Source organism: Pipistrellus kuhlii, unplaced genomic scaffold, assembly GCF_014108245.1.
Source record: "Pipistrellus kuhlii isolate mPipKuh1 unplaced genomic scaffold, mPipKuh1.p scaffold_m20_p_3, whole genome shotgun sequence".
NCBI classification, from domain to species: domain Eukaryota; kingdom Metazoa; phylum Chordata; class Mammalia; order Chiroptera; family Vespertilionidae; genus Pipistrellus; species Pipistrellus kuhlii.
Window position 1 is genome coordinate 165531894 of NW_023425529.1, and position 19595 is coordinate 165551488.

The window sequence follows — 19595 nt, forward strand, 5'->3', positions numbered from 1 at the left end:
CATTGTTTGAAGACACAATGCCATGAACAAATTACAGACAAAGCTCAGAGATATTGTACTTCAGATTCAGACCACTGTAATAAAACAAGTATTGCGATAAAATGTGAAGCAATCTTTTGTTGGTGAAGGGTTTTGCCTTCCATTTGTAAAAAAACACACACAACATTTGTGAAGTGAAATAAAGCAAAGTGCAATAAAATGAGGTATGTCTGTATACCCATAATGCAACAGCTGTTTTAAAGAGACAGAAAGAACTCTATCACATCATACTAGCTGAATGTCCTAATGCAAACCGTGATTCATTCTCTTACATAGATAACTTTTGTCTTTTTTTGTTTTGTTTTGTTTTTAAAATATATTTTTACTGATTTTTTATAGAGAGAAAGGGATAGGGATAAAGAGTCAGAAACATCGATGGGAGAGAAACATTGATCAGCTGCCTCCAGCACACCTTCTACTGGGAATGTGCCTGCAACCATGGTACAAGCCCTTGACTGGAATCAAACCTGGGACCTTTCAGTCTGCATGCCAATGCTTTTTCCACTGAACCAAACAAGTCAGGGTGCAGGGTGCATAGATAGCTTTTGGGAGAATTAACTGCTCCCCTCATTCAACAAGAGTTGTGTGTGTGTGTGTGTGTGTGTGTGTGTGTGTGTGTGTTGTTTTTAGCACATGCTATGTGCCAGGCTCATTCTGAGCACCTGGGATACATCAGTGAACAAAACAGATAAATTTCCTTATCCTTGTGAACCTTACATTCTGTCTCCCTGTTTTCAATGAATAGAAAAATGAAGAGCAGCATAGCCTTTGGGTTCTTTTATACGTTAACTCTCTCTATGCGTGTGCATAAAAGTTGATCGGAGAGACAGAGAGAATGATGAAGCACATATGGCAAAGTGTTAACAATCTGAGAGCCTGAGGGAAGAGTACAGATAAGTTCTTTGTGCTCTTCTTGCGTCTTTTCAGCAAATTTAAAATTACTTCAAATTTTTTAAAAAGTAAACAAATAAATAGAACCAGAAGATATTAAAAATGAAATATTGAAATATTTCTCATTAAAAATGAGAAAGCTAGAAAAGGACTTTTATCTGTTCTAAAGTTCTGTTTAATGGCCTGTTTTCAAAGATTAGAATTCTGCAGAAAACAGGCATACTTAACATGTTTAGAATCTTATCAGTGGCTGAAACTAGAGGGAATTATTCTATATTAATGAAAATCAATGATCTATGAATACTATATTAATGAAGACTGATGATATATGTATTTAGTGAGAGTGAGAAAGCAATTCCTGTTAATGGGTTGATTATATTTAGAATGTTGATACAAAATTGAGTTGGGATGATGTTTCCGCTAGGTCATCTCATCTTTGTTTACTTTCTGGAAGTGTTTAATGGCTCATACTTTGGAGCACGGGAAAATTGATTTAATTTCCTTCATGGCATAGAAAAAATTAGCCCATGCTCTCCCCTCCCCCTTCTCCCCCTTAGAGCCTTGGGTAACAGAATTTAATTTCAAGCATATCATATGAGAAGGAAGAGAGATTCTTTATTTTATCAGAATAATTAGAGCCATTTTTGGATCTGCTATACAGTGGAGAAATGGCTTTCCCTGTATCTTTTGGAAAAGTAGGAGATGTAATAGGGTCTTTCACATCAAATTCTGACTAAGCCAGCATTTTTTCCAGCCCATTTCTTCCCCCAAATCAATAATAAATTAATAAATAAATCATTGCAAATAAAATCTTCTGAGATTTAATTTAAGACCTAGTTGTGGCACCACAAGTCCCCTAAGCAGTGTTGTCTAGACTTTGCACTAAAATAAGTTAGCATGAAATATGGCCCATGTATAAGTGATAAAATATAAATGTTCTCCCTCTGCAGCAATGAGTATATATCTATGAGTATAAAACAAATCACCCAGAATCCACAGCTTAGAAACAATTGTTGCTAAGATTTTCATTTATAACCTTCTCGTCTTTATGTATAGTTGCATGTGTTTGTATAATTTAATAATAAGTAATTTGGTTTATACCCTACATATACTAGTAAACAATATCATTTTTAAAATATTTTTCCTAATTTTTAGAAAGAGCAGAAGGCAGAGGAAGGGAGAGAGAAACATTGATGCAAGAGCAAAACACCAATTGGCCACTCTGACTGGGGATCAAGGCTGCATCCAGGCATGTGCCCTGCCTGGGAATTGAACCAGCAATCCTTCAGTGCATGGGACAATGCTCAATCAATTGAACCATACTTTCCAGAGCTAAACCATATCTTTGAGTTTACTTTATATCCCAAACATTAAAAAAAAACAAAAACCACTGATTTCCTTATTACTGCCTGATATTTCAGAATATAGATATACACAATATATTTAATTTATCATCTAATTTATTTTTCTTTGTTTAAAAATATATTTTTATTAAATTCAGGTAGAAAGGGAGAGAGAGAGAAAGAGATGGAAACATCAATGATTAGAGGGAACTCTTGATTGGCTGCTTCCTACATGCCCCCAACTTGGGATCGAGCTGGCAACGCAGGCATGTGCCCTGAGAGGGAATCAAACTGTGACCTACTGGTTCATAGGTCAATGCTTAACCACTAAGCCATGCAGTTTGGGCTCATCTAATTTATTTTTAATCCCTTAAAATAAGATTAATGAAATCATTAAAGATTTAAAATTTAGCTTTCATAAGTTATTTATTAAAACATAAAAATCCCCTGAGTTGATATATTTACTGAAATTCACTAGTATTTGTTTTTCATCTATTTTTTCATGTGCTTGTTGAGTATCTGCCATCTACACCTCCTCTGTGAGAGGTACAAAGAAAATCTGCTTTGAGCCAAGACTTTGCACAGTTTGCGTTTAGCGTTTTCCTACAGGAAACTCGGGCCTGCTTGGAAACTGAGTTGTCAATCTACACTGACAGCTGTCTCCTCAGGCCAGCAATGGCTGACCCAGTCAAATTGGACTCTTAACAGCATTTGCAGAAAAAACAGTGATACTTGCTGAAGAATTCCTATTGTCATTATTATTTTGATTTAGAGTAGAAAAAAAAAAGAGGAGGGGAGGGCAGTTTATCAGAGGGACTAGAAATCAGAAAAATTATTTTAGAAACAGTGCATATTTCCAAGTAATCCCCACTGAGAACAAGTGTTGAAGCCTAGAAAATATGTCTGACTCTACGGTTTATCTGTATGTTTACTCGGCCTATTGCTTCCTGAGCATCATAAGAAACCAGTTGACACTGAAATACAGTATTGGTCTTCAAATCCCAAGATCTGGTCTTTGCTATTTCCATTGCTCTTTTTTATTAGGGTCTTAATACTAATTGATTGATCCCCCTGAACTTCAAGCTACCTCATTGATCAAATGGAATTTGGGGGAAACTAAAGAAAATACATGAACTAGATATAATGTATTAATTTCAGAATAAAGAATATCACACAATTTAGGTTAATTTGCATTATGGATATGAATACCTTAGGTGAGAAAACCTCATCTTTTCAAATGAGTAAATTCCTTAAACTATTTCAAAAGTTCCCAAATATTTTTTGAGAATGGGATAATTTTCATTATCCTAAAACCTAGAAAATGAGAGAGAGAGAGAGAGAGAAAGAGAGAGAGAGAGAGAGAGAGAGAGAGAGAGAGAGAGAGAGAGAGAGAGAGAGAGAAGAAAATGTTAGTAGAAGACTTAGGTGTGGGAGTTGAAGGGTACCCCATGTCCCTGGTTCAGAAGATAGATGGGTAGGTGAGAATCCCATTGTCTGTTGACTGTGTTACCCCCTAATCTCACTAAGGACACCCACTTGGTGATCTGACAAATGAAGCTTTGAAATCTATTGGTGGGTCCTCTCTGTTCTAGTACACCTGCTCTAGGCTCTTGAACAATTGTTGCCAAACTTTTCACTAACTCCTTTTTCTCCATGGTGATGTTAAATCAGGTCTGACCCAGAACCTGGGTGACCAACTCATTCCCGTTTGCTCAGAAAGAGCAAACATCCTGGGAACCCTCTCAGTCGTAGGCAAACTAGGGTGGTTGGTACCAGGCCGAAGCTTGGAGTGATGTCTAGATGCCATAATAATAATAAAAGCAGAGTAGATGGCTTCCTGTGTGAAAGTAAGCTTTCTAGAATGATGTGCATATTTCCCCTCTCTGAAATACACAGAAATAGGCCACTCCTACTTCTCGGTAGATTGGCATGTGTGCCACACAGCTCAGTGGTGGAGGAGTCCAACTCAAAGATCTTTTGATTCAAAGATCTTTTCATTCCCCTCATACTGCTTAGTTTGCCTTTATATGAAATATAAACTGAATTGAGATTGGTGAAGACAGTTGGAAACAAAGCATAAGAAAATTAAATTTTGGGGCTATACAGAGGACAGAATTATTAAAGAGGAGAAGCTCTAGAACAGACACAGCCTCAAATTACACTCTTAAATGCAAGATAAGATTATCTTATTTGACAAATATTCTATTGTGCATCACTCCTGCTAAAATATGGTGCATAAAGTATCAATTGATAAATTTGACTCTGAACTGTTTTTTTAGGGTCGAGTTTAGAGGGAAGTAAATTGTGCTTCAAGAGTCAAAATTCATTCAGATTGCAAACATTTTATATGTTTTCTATTGTCATCAAAAACAACAGGCAGCTATAAATCCTCAAAAATTGATAAGGATGCAAGAAACTTTGGAAGCAAAATCCAATTTCCTTCAGGAAAGTGGATAGAAGTTCTTTCCCATGCAGGTCAACTGCATATTTGTAGCTTCTTATTAGAATTTCTAAGTCACAGCAGAATGACCCTGGGTGACTGCCAGGATGGCAAGGCCCACATTTGAGCTTTAGTTTCACATCGTGATTTATGATTAAATCTGGCAATGAACTTTTAAAAGAAGTATTATTTTTCTAAGTCCTTATTTCTCTTAGAGAATAATACCATTGTTTCATCCAAGCTGGTTAAAACATTCTTGCCTGATGAAATCTCTGAGTAGAGAGGAAAATACTTTCTTGAGATATTGTTCCACTGTAAGCATTTCTTGAATTAAAGTGTCATTTATCAAATATTTATTTCTATATCAGTTATTTAATCTAAAAAATATAAGTTTACACAAAAGTTACTTGAAAGCTTGGAGGGTTAATTAAGTGGTTGCTTATCTTTTTATTGAGCTTTCATATTTGAGCTTTTCCTTGAATGGCATTCAGCTGCCCTCCAAATCACAGAGGGGAAGAACAAGCAGAAAGTACTCCTGCATGACATTATAACTGCTGGGCTATGTGACAATTTACATTTTTTTGTCTTCATCAAAATATTTGGAACAGAAATTTTCTTCTTAATTAAATTAAATTAAATATAAAATAGATGACTGAAGTCTAGAAAAAACAAATCTCTTTGCTTAATAAGAAGTATGAAAAGTACTTAGGGGTAGCAAAAGGAATATTGGTTTTGGAAACAAAGGATTTGGTTTGGAGTCCTACCTTTACCGTAACTGGTTATCTCACCTTCAGTAAATCATTTGGTGCCTCTGAAATTCATCACCAGAGATAATAATCTGATATGTTATTTTGAAGCTAAAAGCAAAGTGCATGGTATAAGACATTAAGAAGTTGTTATTATTATTTTTTTATCTTAGTAAACATCAAGTTGGGTTCATTTTTTTCTGGACCAAAAATAACTATAGTTCACAATGGAATGTGTTAAATTAATAATTGGGAATGGAATCTCAAAATAGCGATAAATGCCTTTTCAGTTTAGAGAAGCAATGCGTGCTCGGTGGTGTCTCTTGGTATTAAAAATGTATTTTCAACATCAATGTTAGCAGGTATAAGTTGAAAATAACATGTCACAGTAAACAGAAGTAACTTAGAGTAAAATTAGCATGACTTTGTCAATTGGTACAGTCCATATCACTGAAATATTTGCTATCACTTGGGCAAATCATTTATTTATTGGTGATTTCTACTTATGACACAAATATCTCATTCATTCATTCATTCGTTCGTTCATTTGATGACCATTCAATATTTGTTTCAGAGTTTGCTTCAATTTGATTAGCAGATCATTCCCTATCTCAAGAGTTTATTTAAAAAAATTCTTTCTTTTGAAGGAATCATATCCTGAACTATCAGAATTTTCAGTTGTATCCCAAGTTCAAAAACAAAGGCTGGCATAGATTATTTTTCTGCTTTCAATAAACTCTTGGATTTTTGAGCTTTACAATGACCATGAGATTCTTCCACCTTCAGAGACTGAGAACAAGTGTACTAACCTGTCTTGTACTTCTCTCTGGTTGTTTGCCTCCACAGCAACCCCCCTGAGCTCACTTAAGCCTCCCAGGGTGGACACTGCTCCAGTGGTCACATCGCCCTATCAAAGAAGAGATTCAGACAGATATTGTGGACTCTGTGCAGCCTGGTTTAATAATCCCCTGATGGCCCAGCAACATTATGATGGGAAGAAACACAAAAAGAATGCGGCAAGAGTTGCTTTATTAGAACAACTTGGGACAACTCTGGACATGGGGGAACTAAGAGGTAAGAGAAACTAATTTCTACCCCAGAACTGGGCTTTCAGAGAAAGGTTTGTTTTCACAAATTGGCATGATTATTCTTACTAAGTAGGTTCATCCAAAGGAATAGGAGAAAAAGGAAATGAGCAGAAAATTAGCTCAATTTTTGTGATCTCCTTTGTTTCAAAGAGTTTATTTCCCTATTTTTATTGACTATTTTGCAGATCAAAGTCACCCATCCATAAACCAGATATTTTTTCTTCTACTTTATATTTAAACACCTTCTCTAATGAATACTTTGTATATGAACAGTATGAGAGAAGATGCTAAAAAAAAAGCCAAATAGCATGATCTTATTTTAAACTTTTGTGCTATTATGAATTCGGCCCAAACAGGACAATACAATGACTTCCTTTGATGGCTTAAAGCAAACCCAAGTCCCTTTAATAGAAATATCCTGGAAACTGATGCAAGTTGTTGCTGCATGCCATGTTATAGTCAATACCAGCTATCCCACCCCATTTTGACAGGTATTTTCTTAATTGATGGAAGCCATACAACATTCAAAGTTCATTTAAGTTTTCCCAGCAGCTGTTGGGCAGAAACCTGGAAGCTGTAGGGTAAAAATTAGTCCTGTGGATTTCTTAGGAGGCCATATACCAAACTGTGGAGCTTTATAGAATATTTCATTATCAATAACCATTTAAGCACTTTTGATCACCTAAACATTTTTAATCAGCTTAATGTTGACAGTGTAGAACACAATCACATATATGGGAAACATTATATATGTGAAGGGTGCTATTGACAATATACGTCAGATATTGTTTGGGTGTGATAAGCTTTTATGAATTGGCTAGGGCATGGTCATAGCTGTAATAACATTTACAAATCAATTTTCCAAATGTAACCTAGATTGAAATTGGGTTCTGTGTGTAAAGCCTACAATTCTGATTATCCCCCAACCACGCTATGAGCCTCCAAAAGGGATAATTGTAGTCAGGAAATAATCCGTTACAATTCTAGACCAAGTAAGTGGAGCAGAAGTCATGCTGTGTGAGCTGAAAGGAGGGACAGGGCACTTCTAATGATGCTGGTGAGGAACACTCCCCCAAGGAAAGGGACTTCATTTGGAACTAGAATGTGGATAGCATTTCAGCAGAATTCCCTCTGAGCAGAATTATATATGTGTAGGCAAAGAGGCAGGGAAAGAGAAGCAGTTAGCTGGCAAATAAGCATGTTATTCTGAATCCTCTGTTGCTGCATGTATTTAAGGTTGGAAGTCCATTGGTACATATACAAAACTTGAGTAGGAACTGATTATTCCAAGATATGTGTTTAAAAATGACAAAGAAGAGCAAACAATACTTTACTTTTGTGTATGTTTTCTAGCTGAAGAAAAGTAACATGGGCCTTAGTGTTTTTTCTATGTTGAATAATCTCATTGCAGAAACTTTTCCATTGCTGTTGTTACTGCTTTTCATTGGGGGATTTCTTATGTTCTCAGTCTGAGTCTCTCCATAGCTGAAGGCCTGCCCACCACTCACTGTTCCTGGCAGATAACAAGCTGGCTCAGTCACTCTTTCACGGCAGGGCACTGAAGGAGAAAACGAGGGCTTTATGCGTGTTCTGTGCCAGATAGTATGACTTAGAGAAAAGTTATTCCTAGAACATATTCTTCTTGTCAATTTTGAATTATCAGAGCTGCTTCTTTTATGTACAATCACATCTTAATGACTTGGGTGCCTGAATTCTGTTACCTTTTACAGAGAAGACAAAAAGAGCTGCACTTTGACTTGGAAACTCAGTGTGACTGTGACTTGGTACCACATGAAATGCAATTAGCATTGAACACAGTGTCCTTGAAACCAACCCTCTCACCTACCCCAGGTGACATCTTGATATTTATTCAGGCATTAAATATTACAAAAGCTTGAGGAATAAAACAATGATGATAACTCAGCACATTTTAACACACACACACACACATCCCTGTTTCTGAAGTGTTTCTAATACATGACTAATCAATTAATCAGGACAAAAGTGCTAACCAGTTAATAAAGGCATAACCATAACTTTTTAGAAAATGGTTTCAAGCAGTTGGACATCATATGGCACTGTCAGAGACTTTCTTTCTCAGTGTGTCTCAATTTTTTAAACAATACATTTACTTGTGTATTATGGTTTTCCTAATAATCTATTTTAACCCTACTTTCCCCTATAGATTTTTGTCAACTTGAAAGTAGGCATTTCAATCTGTTTTGCTCACTGATGTGGTCAAAACACCTAGAAATGTGACAGCCACATAGTAGGTACTCAATAATTGCTGAATAAATAACCAAACCCCCTCCCCCCAAAAAACCAACCAAACAAATAAAAAAATAACTCCAAAATTTAAAAGTCACCTAAAATTCTACATTCTTAATATGGCAATCATTTTCATTTCTAAAAGGATCCTGACTAAATAATTTTTACAGGGAATTGTTTATTATATTTCTCTAATTTAAAAAATGTATATTTTACATATTGTCAAATGAGAAGGCATTCATTAAGTGTTACAGTTCAGTGAGTTTTAACAATGCAAATACTTGTGTATTCATACCCCTGTCAAGATACACAGCTTCTCCAACTTGAGAAAATCTCCATGTGCCCCTTTCCAGTCAATCTTAGCCTCCCACTTCAGGGAACCACTTTTCTGATTTTTTCACCATAGATTGGTTTTGCCTATTCTAAAACCTCATTGACATGGAAGCAGAAAGTATGTTTTTTGTTTTTTTTTTTGGTGTGTGTGTGTGTGTGTGTGTGTGTGTGTGTGTATCTGACATCTTTTGCACAGCTTATTGTTTTTGAAATGTATCCACTTGGTGCATATAAAGCAGAGTATCCATTTTCTCTTTATTACAGAGTATATTCTATCCCAATTCCCAAATTCCACAGTTTTAATATCCATTCTCCTCTTGATTTTTTTTGGGGGGTACTATTTAGAATAAAACTTTCATGAACATTCCTTTTATTTTTCTTGGTAAATCCCTAGGAGTAGAATTTGTGGGCCATAAGTTGGGTGTTTTTAACTATATAAGAAACTGCCAAAAAAATTTTTTTTCAAAGTAGCTTCATTATTTTGCATTATTGAAACAAACAGTAGTTTCCCCTTATCCACAGTTTCACTTTCCCTGGTTTCAGTTACCCATAGTAAGCCATGGTCTGAAAACATTAAATGGAAGATTCCAGAAACAATTCATAAGTTTTAAATTGCGCACTCCCCTGAGTACCATGATGGAATCTTGTGCAATCCCGCTCAGTCCTGACTGGGACGTGACTCATCTCTTTGTTTAGCATGTGCATCCTGTGTATGCTCCCCAACCCCTTAGTCACTTCATAGCCATCTATTGATAGGTTATCAGATCAACTATTGTGGTATCATAGTGCTTGCATTAAAGTAACCCTTATTTTACTTAATAATGGCCTCAAAGCCTTTTGCATAACTTTTATTACAGTACATTGTTCTAATTGTTTAATTTTATTATTACTTACTAGATGCCCTTTGCAGGAAAATTCCTGCAAAAGGGCTTCCTGCTGCAATTGCTGCCCTGCCTGCCTTCCTTCCTTCCCAGCTGCCCTGCTTGCTTGCTTCTCCACAGCTTCGCTCTCTACAGCACTTGGCTTCTTTGTATGCTGTCTTCAGTCTTTGCCCTGGCCTGGATATGTAAATTAACCACCATCTTGGTTGGGTTAATTTGCATACTCACCCTGATTGGCTGGTGGGCGGGGCTTTGGCATAGTGAAGGTGTGATTAATTTGCATGTTTCTCTTTTATTAGGTTGGATTGTTGTTAACCTCTTATTTTGCCTAATTTATAATTAAACTTTATCTTAGGTATGTACATACATCTAGGGTAGGGTGTGTGTGAAGGTGCTACCTGTGGTTGTAGGCACCCACTGGAGGTTCTTGGAACATTATTTCCTACAGATAAGAGGAAACTACTCTGTATGCATTCCATATTCTCACCAACATTTCTATTCATCAGTCTTTATACTTTAGCCACTCTCCTGAGCATAGGAGAGTATTTAATTATTGCTTTAATTTGTGTTTCCATATTGATCAACATGTGAAGCACTTTTAAAATGTGCTTATTGGTCGTTTGTCTATATTCCACTGAGAAATATTTATTCACGTCTTTTATCTTTATTTTTCAAAATTTGTTTGTTTGCCTTTTTTATTATTGAGTAGTAAGTAGAAGATTTTCACATATTATCAATATAATTCTTTGTCAGATATATGCATTGCTAATATTTTTTTCCTAGATGGTGACTTGACTCTTTATTTTCTTAAAGAATATATGGTGAGCAGACATTTAAATTATGGAAGCCTACTTTATCTCATTTCTCTTGTGATTATTGTTTATGTGCCCCATCTAAAAAATCTTTGTCTAGGATCAAAGGCATTTTATATGTTCTCTTCTATAAGTTTTATTATTTTTGCTTTTACATATATGATTATGACATATCTCAAATTAGTTTTTTAAACTTTATTTTATTGGTTTATACTATTACAAATATCCTTTTCCCCCCTTCCCTCCTTTGCCCACTTCCACTCAGCCCTAGCCCCTTCTCCACTCCCTCCCTCTGGCCAACACCACACTGTTATCTGTGTCTATAGGTTATGCATGTATATTCCTTGGCTAATCCCTTCACATTCTTTCATCCACCCTCCTCCCACATTAAGTTTTATATATTATTTCAGGTAGGGTTTGAAATTTATTTTGTTTTCACATTCAGCAAGTTTGTTGAAAATGTTTTCTTTTCCTCTTTGCATTGTTTGGTATCTTTATTAAAAATCTATTGATTATGTGTGAGTCTCTTTCTATACAATCTATTGTGTTTCATTGATTTCTTTGTCTATCTTTATGCCAGTGCTATGTTGTATTGATTCTTTTTAGCATTACACAGTCTTGATATTAGGTAGTGCAATTTTTCCAGAATTGTTCTTCTATCCAAAGATTATTTGATTGTCCTAAATCTTTTGCATATCTATATAAATCATATAGTTAGCTTTCCAATTTCTATATAGCAAATCTATTTGGATATTGAATGGGATGGTATACAATATATATAGATCAATTTGGAGATAATTTATTTAAATTCTTCATAATAATGAGTTTTCAATCCACAAACATCCTATATCTTTATTTATTTAATTTTAATTATATCAGTAATGCTCTGTAATTGTCAGTATAAATGTTTTAATCATATTTGTTAAATTTTCTTCAAGTATCTTATCTCCTTTAACACTAGTATGTTATAGTTTAGAAATTTCATTTGTATATGTTTGTTATTGATATATAGGAAATGTAGTTGATTTTTATATATTTACCTTAAATCATGTAACTTCCACATAACTTTTTACCTGTTATTTGTACATAACTTCAATGCACAAAAAGTTACACATTTTGTATTTCTTTTTTTGTATTCACACTAGTTAGCCATTAGAAAATATAGAACCTTTGCTTAAGGTACAGTTCAAATAAAAATTATTCTTATAAGAGAACAAATAATTTTAAATGGAATTGATCTAAATAAATATTAATATGCAGAATCTGGTTGCTGATTCAATGTTAGTATTATTCATTGCAAAAAACAGATGGTATTTGTGTGTACTTCCAAGTTTTAATTTGACAAAAAATGTCATCTCTTTCTGAACATAAAAATCCAATGTAAAAAACAAAAAAAAGTTGTTGAATTATGTAACTATAAAATTTAATGGTCAGAAAGTACTTTAGAGGTTTTTTTTAGAGTTTAAATTCTTCTTGTCAGCAAATATAAGGCAGTTTCTTAGTTAGAAACAATGACAGTGTAAATTATGAAATTATAGCTAGGTGGAAAAGAAAGATTTATCTTTCAGACTTTTATTATAATTATTATTTTTTAAAGTTCTTTTAAATGTTTTAAGATTGAAACAATGCAGACATTTTATTGTTTTTGAGAAAATTAGACCAGTGATTTTCAACTGGTGTGCTGCAAAAATTTTTGGAACATGCAACACCTGACATTTAGTTGGGGGCACTGACCTCTTTTTCCTGACATTGTCAAATAAAAAAATGGCAATATCTAAGACAACAATAGCTTTCCAATGCGAATGCATTGTCTTGAACACAAATCTACACTAATAAAAGTAGAAACATGCAAATTGACCGTACCTATGCTACTCCCACAAGCCACAACCACCAGCCAATCAGAGCAAGTATGCAAATTAACCCAACCAAGATGGCTGCGGCCACAGAACAAGCAGGAGGCTTGGGTTTCTCTGGCAATGGAGGAAGCAAAGATTAATGCCCACCCTGGCCAGGTGTGGCCTCTGCTCAGGCTATAAAGTTTCAATTATAGAAGATAAATAAATCCCAGATACCAGAGCCTCTGCCTGGGTTGCCAGGGGGTGTGGCTGGCCTGCAAACCACCACAGGCCCCTTGCCCAGGCTGCCCCATGACCCAAGGGGATCCCTACCCTGATCCAGGGCAAACTTCAGGGCAAATCAGCTGGGCCCCTCCCATGCACTAGCCTCTATCCTATCTAATAAAAGAGTGATATGCAAATTGACTGTCACTCCAACACACAATATGGCTGCCCCCATATGGTCAAAGATGGCTGCCCCCATGTGGACACAAGAAGACTTCCACAAGATGGCCAGCAGCGGAGGGCAGTTGGAAGGGACCAGGCCTGCAAGGGAGGGCCATTGGGAGGGACCAAACCTGCAGTGGAGGGAAGTTGGGAGCGACTGGGCCAGCAGGGAAGGGCAGTTGGGGGGGACCCAGGCCTGCAGGGGAGGGCAGCTAGGGGTGTCCAGGCCTGCAGGGTAGGGCAGTTAGGGGCAAACAGGTTGGCAGGGGATCAGTTAGGCATCAATCAAGCTGGCAGGCAGAAGTGGCTAGGAGCAATCAGGAAAGCAGTCAGGGGAGCAGTTGGGAGTTAGCAGTCCTTGAAAGGGGCCTAAACAGGCAGTCAGACATCTCTTGAGGGGACTCAGATTGGAGAGGGTGCAGGCTAGAGTGATGGACACCTTCTGTATGTACAAATTTTGTGCACCCGGCCTCTAGTATATAATGAAATTGTATCTTATTGGTCACATCACATAATAAGGTTACATCTGATTGGTTAATTCTTGGTCAATTCTGAAATCTTTATATACAAGTATAGGCACATCATTAAAAAAAATAAATTTGGAGTAAAAAAGGGTAGTTAAATATTATTATTATTTTTGTAAATCAATCAAAATTAGACCTTTTATGTCAGATTGGTAAAATAATGTATCATTTTTTTGTGTGTGGCATAATTTTATTAATTACTTTATGTGTGCCATGAAATGAAAAAGGTTGAAAATCTCTAAACTAGACTATTCTGGTATAATTCTCATTTGAAGACATAGGCAAACAAACAATTTTTAAAATGTCATGTTTCTGAGCATCATAAACTGATAGTGTTAGAAAGAACATTGAACATTATTGAATTATGCCCTTTCTTTTTTTCTTTATTGATTAAGGAATTACATATGTGTCCTTACCCCCTCCCCCTCCGCGCCCCCCTCGGAAAGCCTTCCCCTACCTTTGAGGTTTAACATTCTGATCAATGCTTCTCTGTCTCTGGATCTGATTTTGTTCATCAGTTTATGTTATGCATTATATTCCACAAATGAGTGAGATCATGTGATATTTATCTTTCTCTGACTGACTTATTTCACTTAGTATAATGCTCTCCAGTTCCATCATGCTGTTGTAAATGGTAGGAGTCCCTTCCCTTTTACAGCAGTGTAGTATTTTATTGTGTAGATATACCAGTTTTTTAATCCACTCATCTGCTGATGGGCACTTAGGCTGTTTACAAATCTTAGCCATTATCAATTATGCTGCTAAGAACATAGGGGTGAATATATCCTTTATGCCCCTTCATTTTACAAAGCAGGATTCTGAAGCCCAGAGAAATGAAGTGACTGTTCCCTTCTAAATTATGGTGTGATCTGAATTATATGTGTACTAATTCTAAACTCCTGTGACTGATTATTGACTAATTAGAATTCTGATAATTAACTCTTTTCTTTTAAATAGTTGAGTTTGGGAGCTTATATATTTTAGTATAAAAGTTGGTTTGAACTCAAGCATTGAATAGGCATAGTCAATTGTATTTTATTGGAAAGATTTTTTTTTACAAAGTACACTACCTACCTTTAATAAAGGAGTTTTTTCCACATTTATGATTTCATCTTAGCTGGAGTGAATATAGAAATGCAAAGAAATTATTTTGACTATTCAGAGGGTTTGGGATTGAGAAGCCAAGTTCAGCTTTTAGAGATTCCACTGGATTTATTACTCCCTCTATAATACAACTTCTGCCTTTATTAGCAGGAATGGGAATTAATTTCCAGGAAGCTTATCTGGGACTTCAAATCATAAAAAGTAGTATGTGAGTCAGAATGATCAGCCTTCCTTCAAAATAAGCATAATGCTGGAGTCAGAGATTTATACTTCCTAAATTATTTCTGCTGTGGACTTTCAGATGATAGTGGATTGGCATCTCATATTTTCTTCCACTTATTTTAGTTTAGCCTTTGTGTATTTCTCAGGCAGTAGACAGCAGAGTCATATTATTCAGTGACACCCTTGTTCCTTCAGTTAACCTAAGTTTCCTGTGCAGGGGGACTTGGGCACTGGATCTGCTTCAAGACCAGTGGAATTTTTAGGATAAAAATGAATAGTTTTCAGAGGAAGCCAGAGCCACTGTTGCTTTATAACAATTACCTCAAAACTTAGTGGGCTGAAAAACACACTAGACATTTATTATGTCTTGCAGGTTCTGTGGGGGAATTTGGACTTGGCTTGGCTAGGTAATTCTGGCTTGAGCTTTCTCATAACAATGCGACTGAGATATGGGCCTCAGCTGCAGTCCCACTTTTCAAGGTGATTCCATTCTGGAAAACAGATTAGTGGTTGTGGCACTGGTGGTTGGTAGTGAGGGAAGAGGGGGTAATAAGAGGTGGTAGGGGACTACAAAAGGGCAATAAGAGGGAATTGGAGGGGTAGTGAAACTTGCCTGTGCCTTGATATGATGGCAGCTATGTAGCCGTGCTTATCAAAACCTGTATAACTGTACACAAAGGAGAGAACGGTATGCAAATGTTAAAAGTCAAATAAAAATAAAAGTAGGAAGAAAATGTGGCTCACTCTCAGGACTGTCTGTTGGTAGGAGACCTTAGCTTTCTTCCTCATGGGCCTCTCCCTGGGGTTTGAATGTGCTTGTGAGGCAGTGGCTGGCTTCTTACAGGGCAAGCCATCCAACAAAGCATCATGTGGAAGCTATCTTTTCTTAAAACCTTGAAGGTCACTTTGCATCACTTCCATCATATTCCATCAGCTAACGTCAAATCCAGTCTCTATCAAAGGAGTGGTAAGAAATTAAACTCTACCTTTGAAGAGATAATTATCAGAAACTATGGGGACATTTAAAAACCACTACAATCAATTAGAATGCATTCAGTCATGTTAGGGACAGTTTACTCACAGGAAAATGGGCCTAACAAATATCCACTGAAGACTTTCTTTCAGAACAGAAGATTCCAACCACTGGGTAAGGTTTGTATAACTGGGCAAGTAAAAGAGCCAGACTAGTCAAGTCTGGAAATGCAAAGGTGTCAAGATGAAGTGGAATTCCCATAGTTGGAAATTAAAGGAGTTGGGTGAGCCTTAAAGAACAACTAGAAGACACTGGGTAGGCAGCTAAGTGGGACAAAGGTGCAGGTTGAGGACAGAGCCTATGAAAACGTCTGGGGCAGGGGACAGTAGGCCCTTCCAGGAGCTGTCTAGTGTGGCTGGATCTTAGTGACAGGTTTGAAAATAATTGGAGAGGTATCTGAAGAGACGAAGAGTAGAATCATGGTGGGAGCTGAACACTTTCACTCAATCCTGAAGGCTATTAGGAGTGATTTATAGATTTTTAGCAGGAATAATACCTGTTGGCATTCTATTTTTGAAAGAAGTCTCTACATACAGACAATAATGTGAAGGCTTGAATAGAAGGGCACTAGGCATGAGACAGGGAGGTTATTGAAAGGTAATTAATTAAAGAAAGTAGTAGCAATGAGTAAAGGGAACAAAATGAGAACAAAATTGGATGTGAATTTAACAGAATTTGGTGGACAGTTGGTCCTCCAAAGACCCTTGACAATGGGTCCTCCAAAGGCTCCTTCCATGTGGAGGCAGAGCCTGTCTATGCTACATGCCCAGATACTGGAACAGCCTTCTGAAGTGTGGATCCCATCAGGGTTAGGCATTAGGTATTATCGGTGTTGGTCTTGTCAAAGTATTTTGAGGGGATAGCCCAAGTCGTCTTTTATCACCTACAGTATAAAAGGTCTTGGATGAATGCTCAGTGATTTGAATGCTTTCACTTCTGTTAACTATTGATTTACTCTAAGAGAGTAATATGAGTAATAACTTAAGATTCTCTAATATCTATGTTAGAGTCAGGGTTATCAGTCTTGAGCAGATGATTGAACATTTCCTAATGTTGGATATTTGATAAAAAGATGACTATGCCAAGTAAGGTGTATTTTTAATTACATTTAATAAGTTAAAAAAGAATTAGTCCATTCCTTATACTGATATTTTCTATCTCTGAAAGTCGTGTGTATTTTATCTAGTTAAGAATGAGTAGAAAATAGGACCTTTAAGTAGATATGATGATTATAGAACACACTTCTAAATGGAATGTAGGGGAGGAGGTGCCAGAAGAAAACGCTCAGCTTAGATTTCACCTGGTTATTTTTGCATTATTATTTTTAATGTGTTTTGACACCTCAGCTGCTTCATATAGACTCACTCTGATCTTCAGAACCCACACTTTGGGTTAACTGATTACACTGCTTAAATGGCTCATGTTCCTGTCATATCATTGGAGTGGGAAAATAGTGTGAGATAGAAAAGATAATTTTCATTTCTTATTTCATTCATTCATCCACATTTACTAAATACCTATTACACACCCAGCTCTATTTTTTTTAAAGTCATATAGAACATTAAAATGTCTATGACTCATCCTCTAATTTTAAAAAGTTTAAAGTCTAGAGCAGGGAAGAATAAGATCATACCTTTGAAATAAATAAAATACAAAATATGAAAAAAAAAGGGGGGGGGAGTGGAGGCTGAGGAGTCATCCCAATACAATGCTTTGGGAACTAAAAATAGAGAAAAAATTATTTCCAACCTGGAATTAGTGGTAGTTCAACTAGATGTTTTAGGGCAGAGAAATGAGCATGACTAAGAGCCTGAAGAAATGAGAAAAAGTGTGAACGTAATTGGCAATTTTGTTCAGTGGAGTTAGATGTGTAAGTAGACAAAGCTGAGGAAACAAATTAGAACCAGATTATAAATAGCCTTGCATGTCAAGCAAAGCTGAACTTTATTTGATAGCCACTGACATTTGTTTTTTGAGTAAGGAGATGACCTGTCTCATCTGTGCTTTAGGGGGATTACTGGGTGATGGATTGGAGTGGGCAGGTTCAAGAGGCCAGGAAACCAGGTAGAACTGATGCAGAGGCCTATGTGACAGCCTGGAGGGGACTGAGGCAGCCTAGGGGGAGGGGTACAACACTGTTCCGCATACTCCCCCCCACCCCCCAACAAAATGAAAAGGAACCAGGACATTTGAATTCTCAGACACCTTGGCAAGGTCTTAGGAACACTAAGAGCAAAATATAAATTTAATGAGTAATAGGAGTAATAACTTAAATTTTTGTTTGGTCTCAAATCCAACAAGGAATGCAGTTGATGAACATGCACAATGGTTTATTTACATCCTGTGGCAATTTTTTCTTCAACCGAGACAGGCTTTTGCCCATTATTGTTATTAATGAAGCTAATAAATGGAACACTGTCTAAAAAAGCTTGGTTAACTCTTCATCATCACTGACTAGGTTCCAAAAAGGATGAGTGCGGCTTTTAAAATGGAAACACACACTTCTGCTTCCATTTATGCATCTCCAGTGCACTCATTAAATAGAGAACTGGAAACCAACTTGGATTTCTTGTTTTAGAGTTGGCTAATACATTGGAAACTGCCCTGAATTTTATACTGGAAGCAGCATCCTTCCTTGTGAAATATTGACCAAGGAAAGGGCAAAAGCAACATAAAAACATACCCACCCAACTCCCACTCAACTGTTTTTAGTTGCCAATTTTGGCTACGTTGAGGCAGCTGACAATATTATGTGAAGCTGCTGAACAATTCATCTTTCTTCCTCGGGGCTCTCAGGTTTTATCGGTATTGATTGAAGGTCTCTATTATTTAGTTTAAGCTCAAGAACTAGGATAGTATTTTGCAAGAGCTCAGCACAGTATTTTCCTAAGGTCCTAGGAAAACATATCTGCTATGTTGGCTCTTAAATAGCTGTGGGCTTTGTTAGTGACATGTAATCATTTGACAAAATAGGGGATGTTTGCAAAAAGATGCAAAATCAGAAGAAATCTATCTTGTAACAAATGGGAAACTCTTTTTTTGTTTGTTTGTTTCTAAAATTACAGCTTTAACTCCATGCAGAGAAAGTAGACATAAATTGTCTTTTATTTTAAAACTGCTACAGATAGACCCAATTTTCTGCAGTAGATGGGATTCTACAAGGTGACTGTGAGCTATGATTAAAGTATACCAAACAAATGTCAGGTTTACCCAAAGTAGGGCATACCTACCGATGTTTTTGTTCACTATCTTATTTTGACTAATATTTAATGAGCACTTACCAGGGAATAGCCATTGTGACAAACCTTGAGATATAAAGCTGACATTGTCCTGCAACATAAAAGAAGACATTCTTTTGTCTTCAAGAAGTCCACAGGCATTGTGTTGCTGTAGCAAATGAGATGCTGTGGAAAGCTTTTTACTTGATGATCTGTGGTGTGTCTTGTTTATAGAGATATGGGAAAGAAAGAAACAAATAAAAGTGTAGTCCCTTTTATAAATTTGATCTACTTTTCAAATACAATAGATTCTGCTGCTCTCAATTGTCATCTCATGTGGATGTTAACCTAAGAAAATGGGGATTTTAGAA

The 19595-nt window shown here is 36.4% G+C and overlaps 1 protein-coding gene across 2 annotated transcripts in view; it reads left to right on the top strand.

Annotated features, from left to right (window-relative positions):
* ZMAT4 (zinc finger matrin-type 4) overlaps nt 1-19595 on the top strand; it is a 317911-nt gene that overhangs the window by 205696 nt on the left and 92620 nt on the right. For both annotated transcript variants that reach the window (XM_045588859.1, XM_036458459.2), the window contains one exon: nt 6306-6533. In XM_045588859.1, the coding sequence (XP_045444815.1) occupies nt 6306-6533 (228 nt within the window). The remainder of the gene's footprint in view (nt 1-6305; nt 6534-19595) is intronic.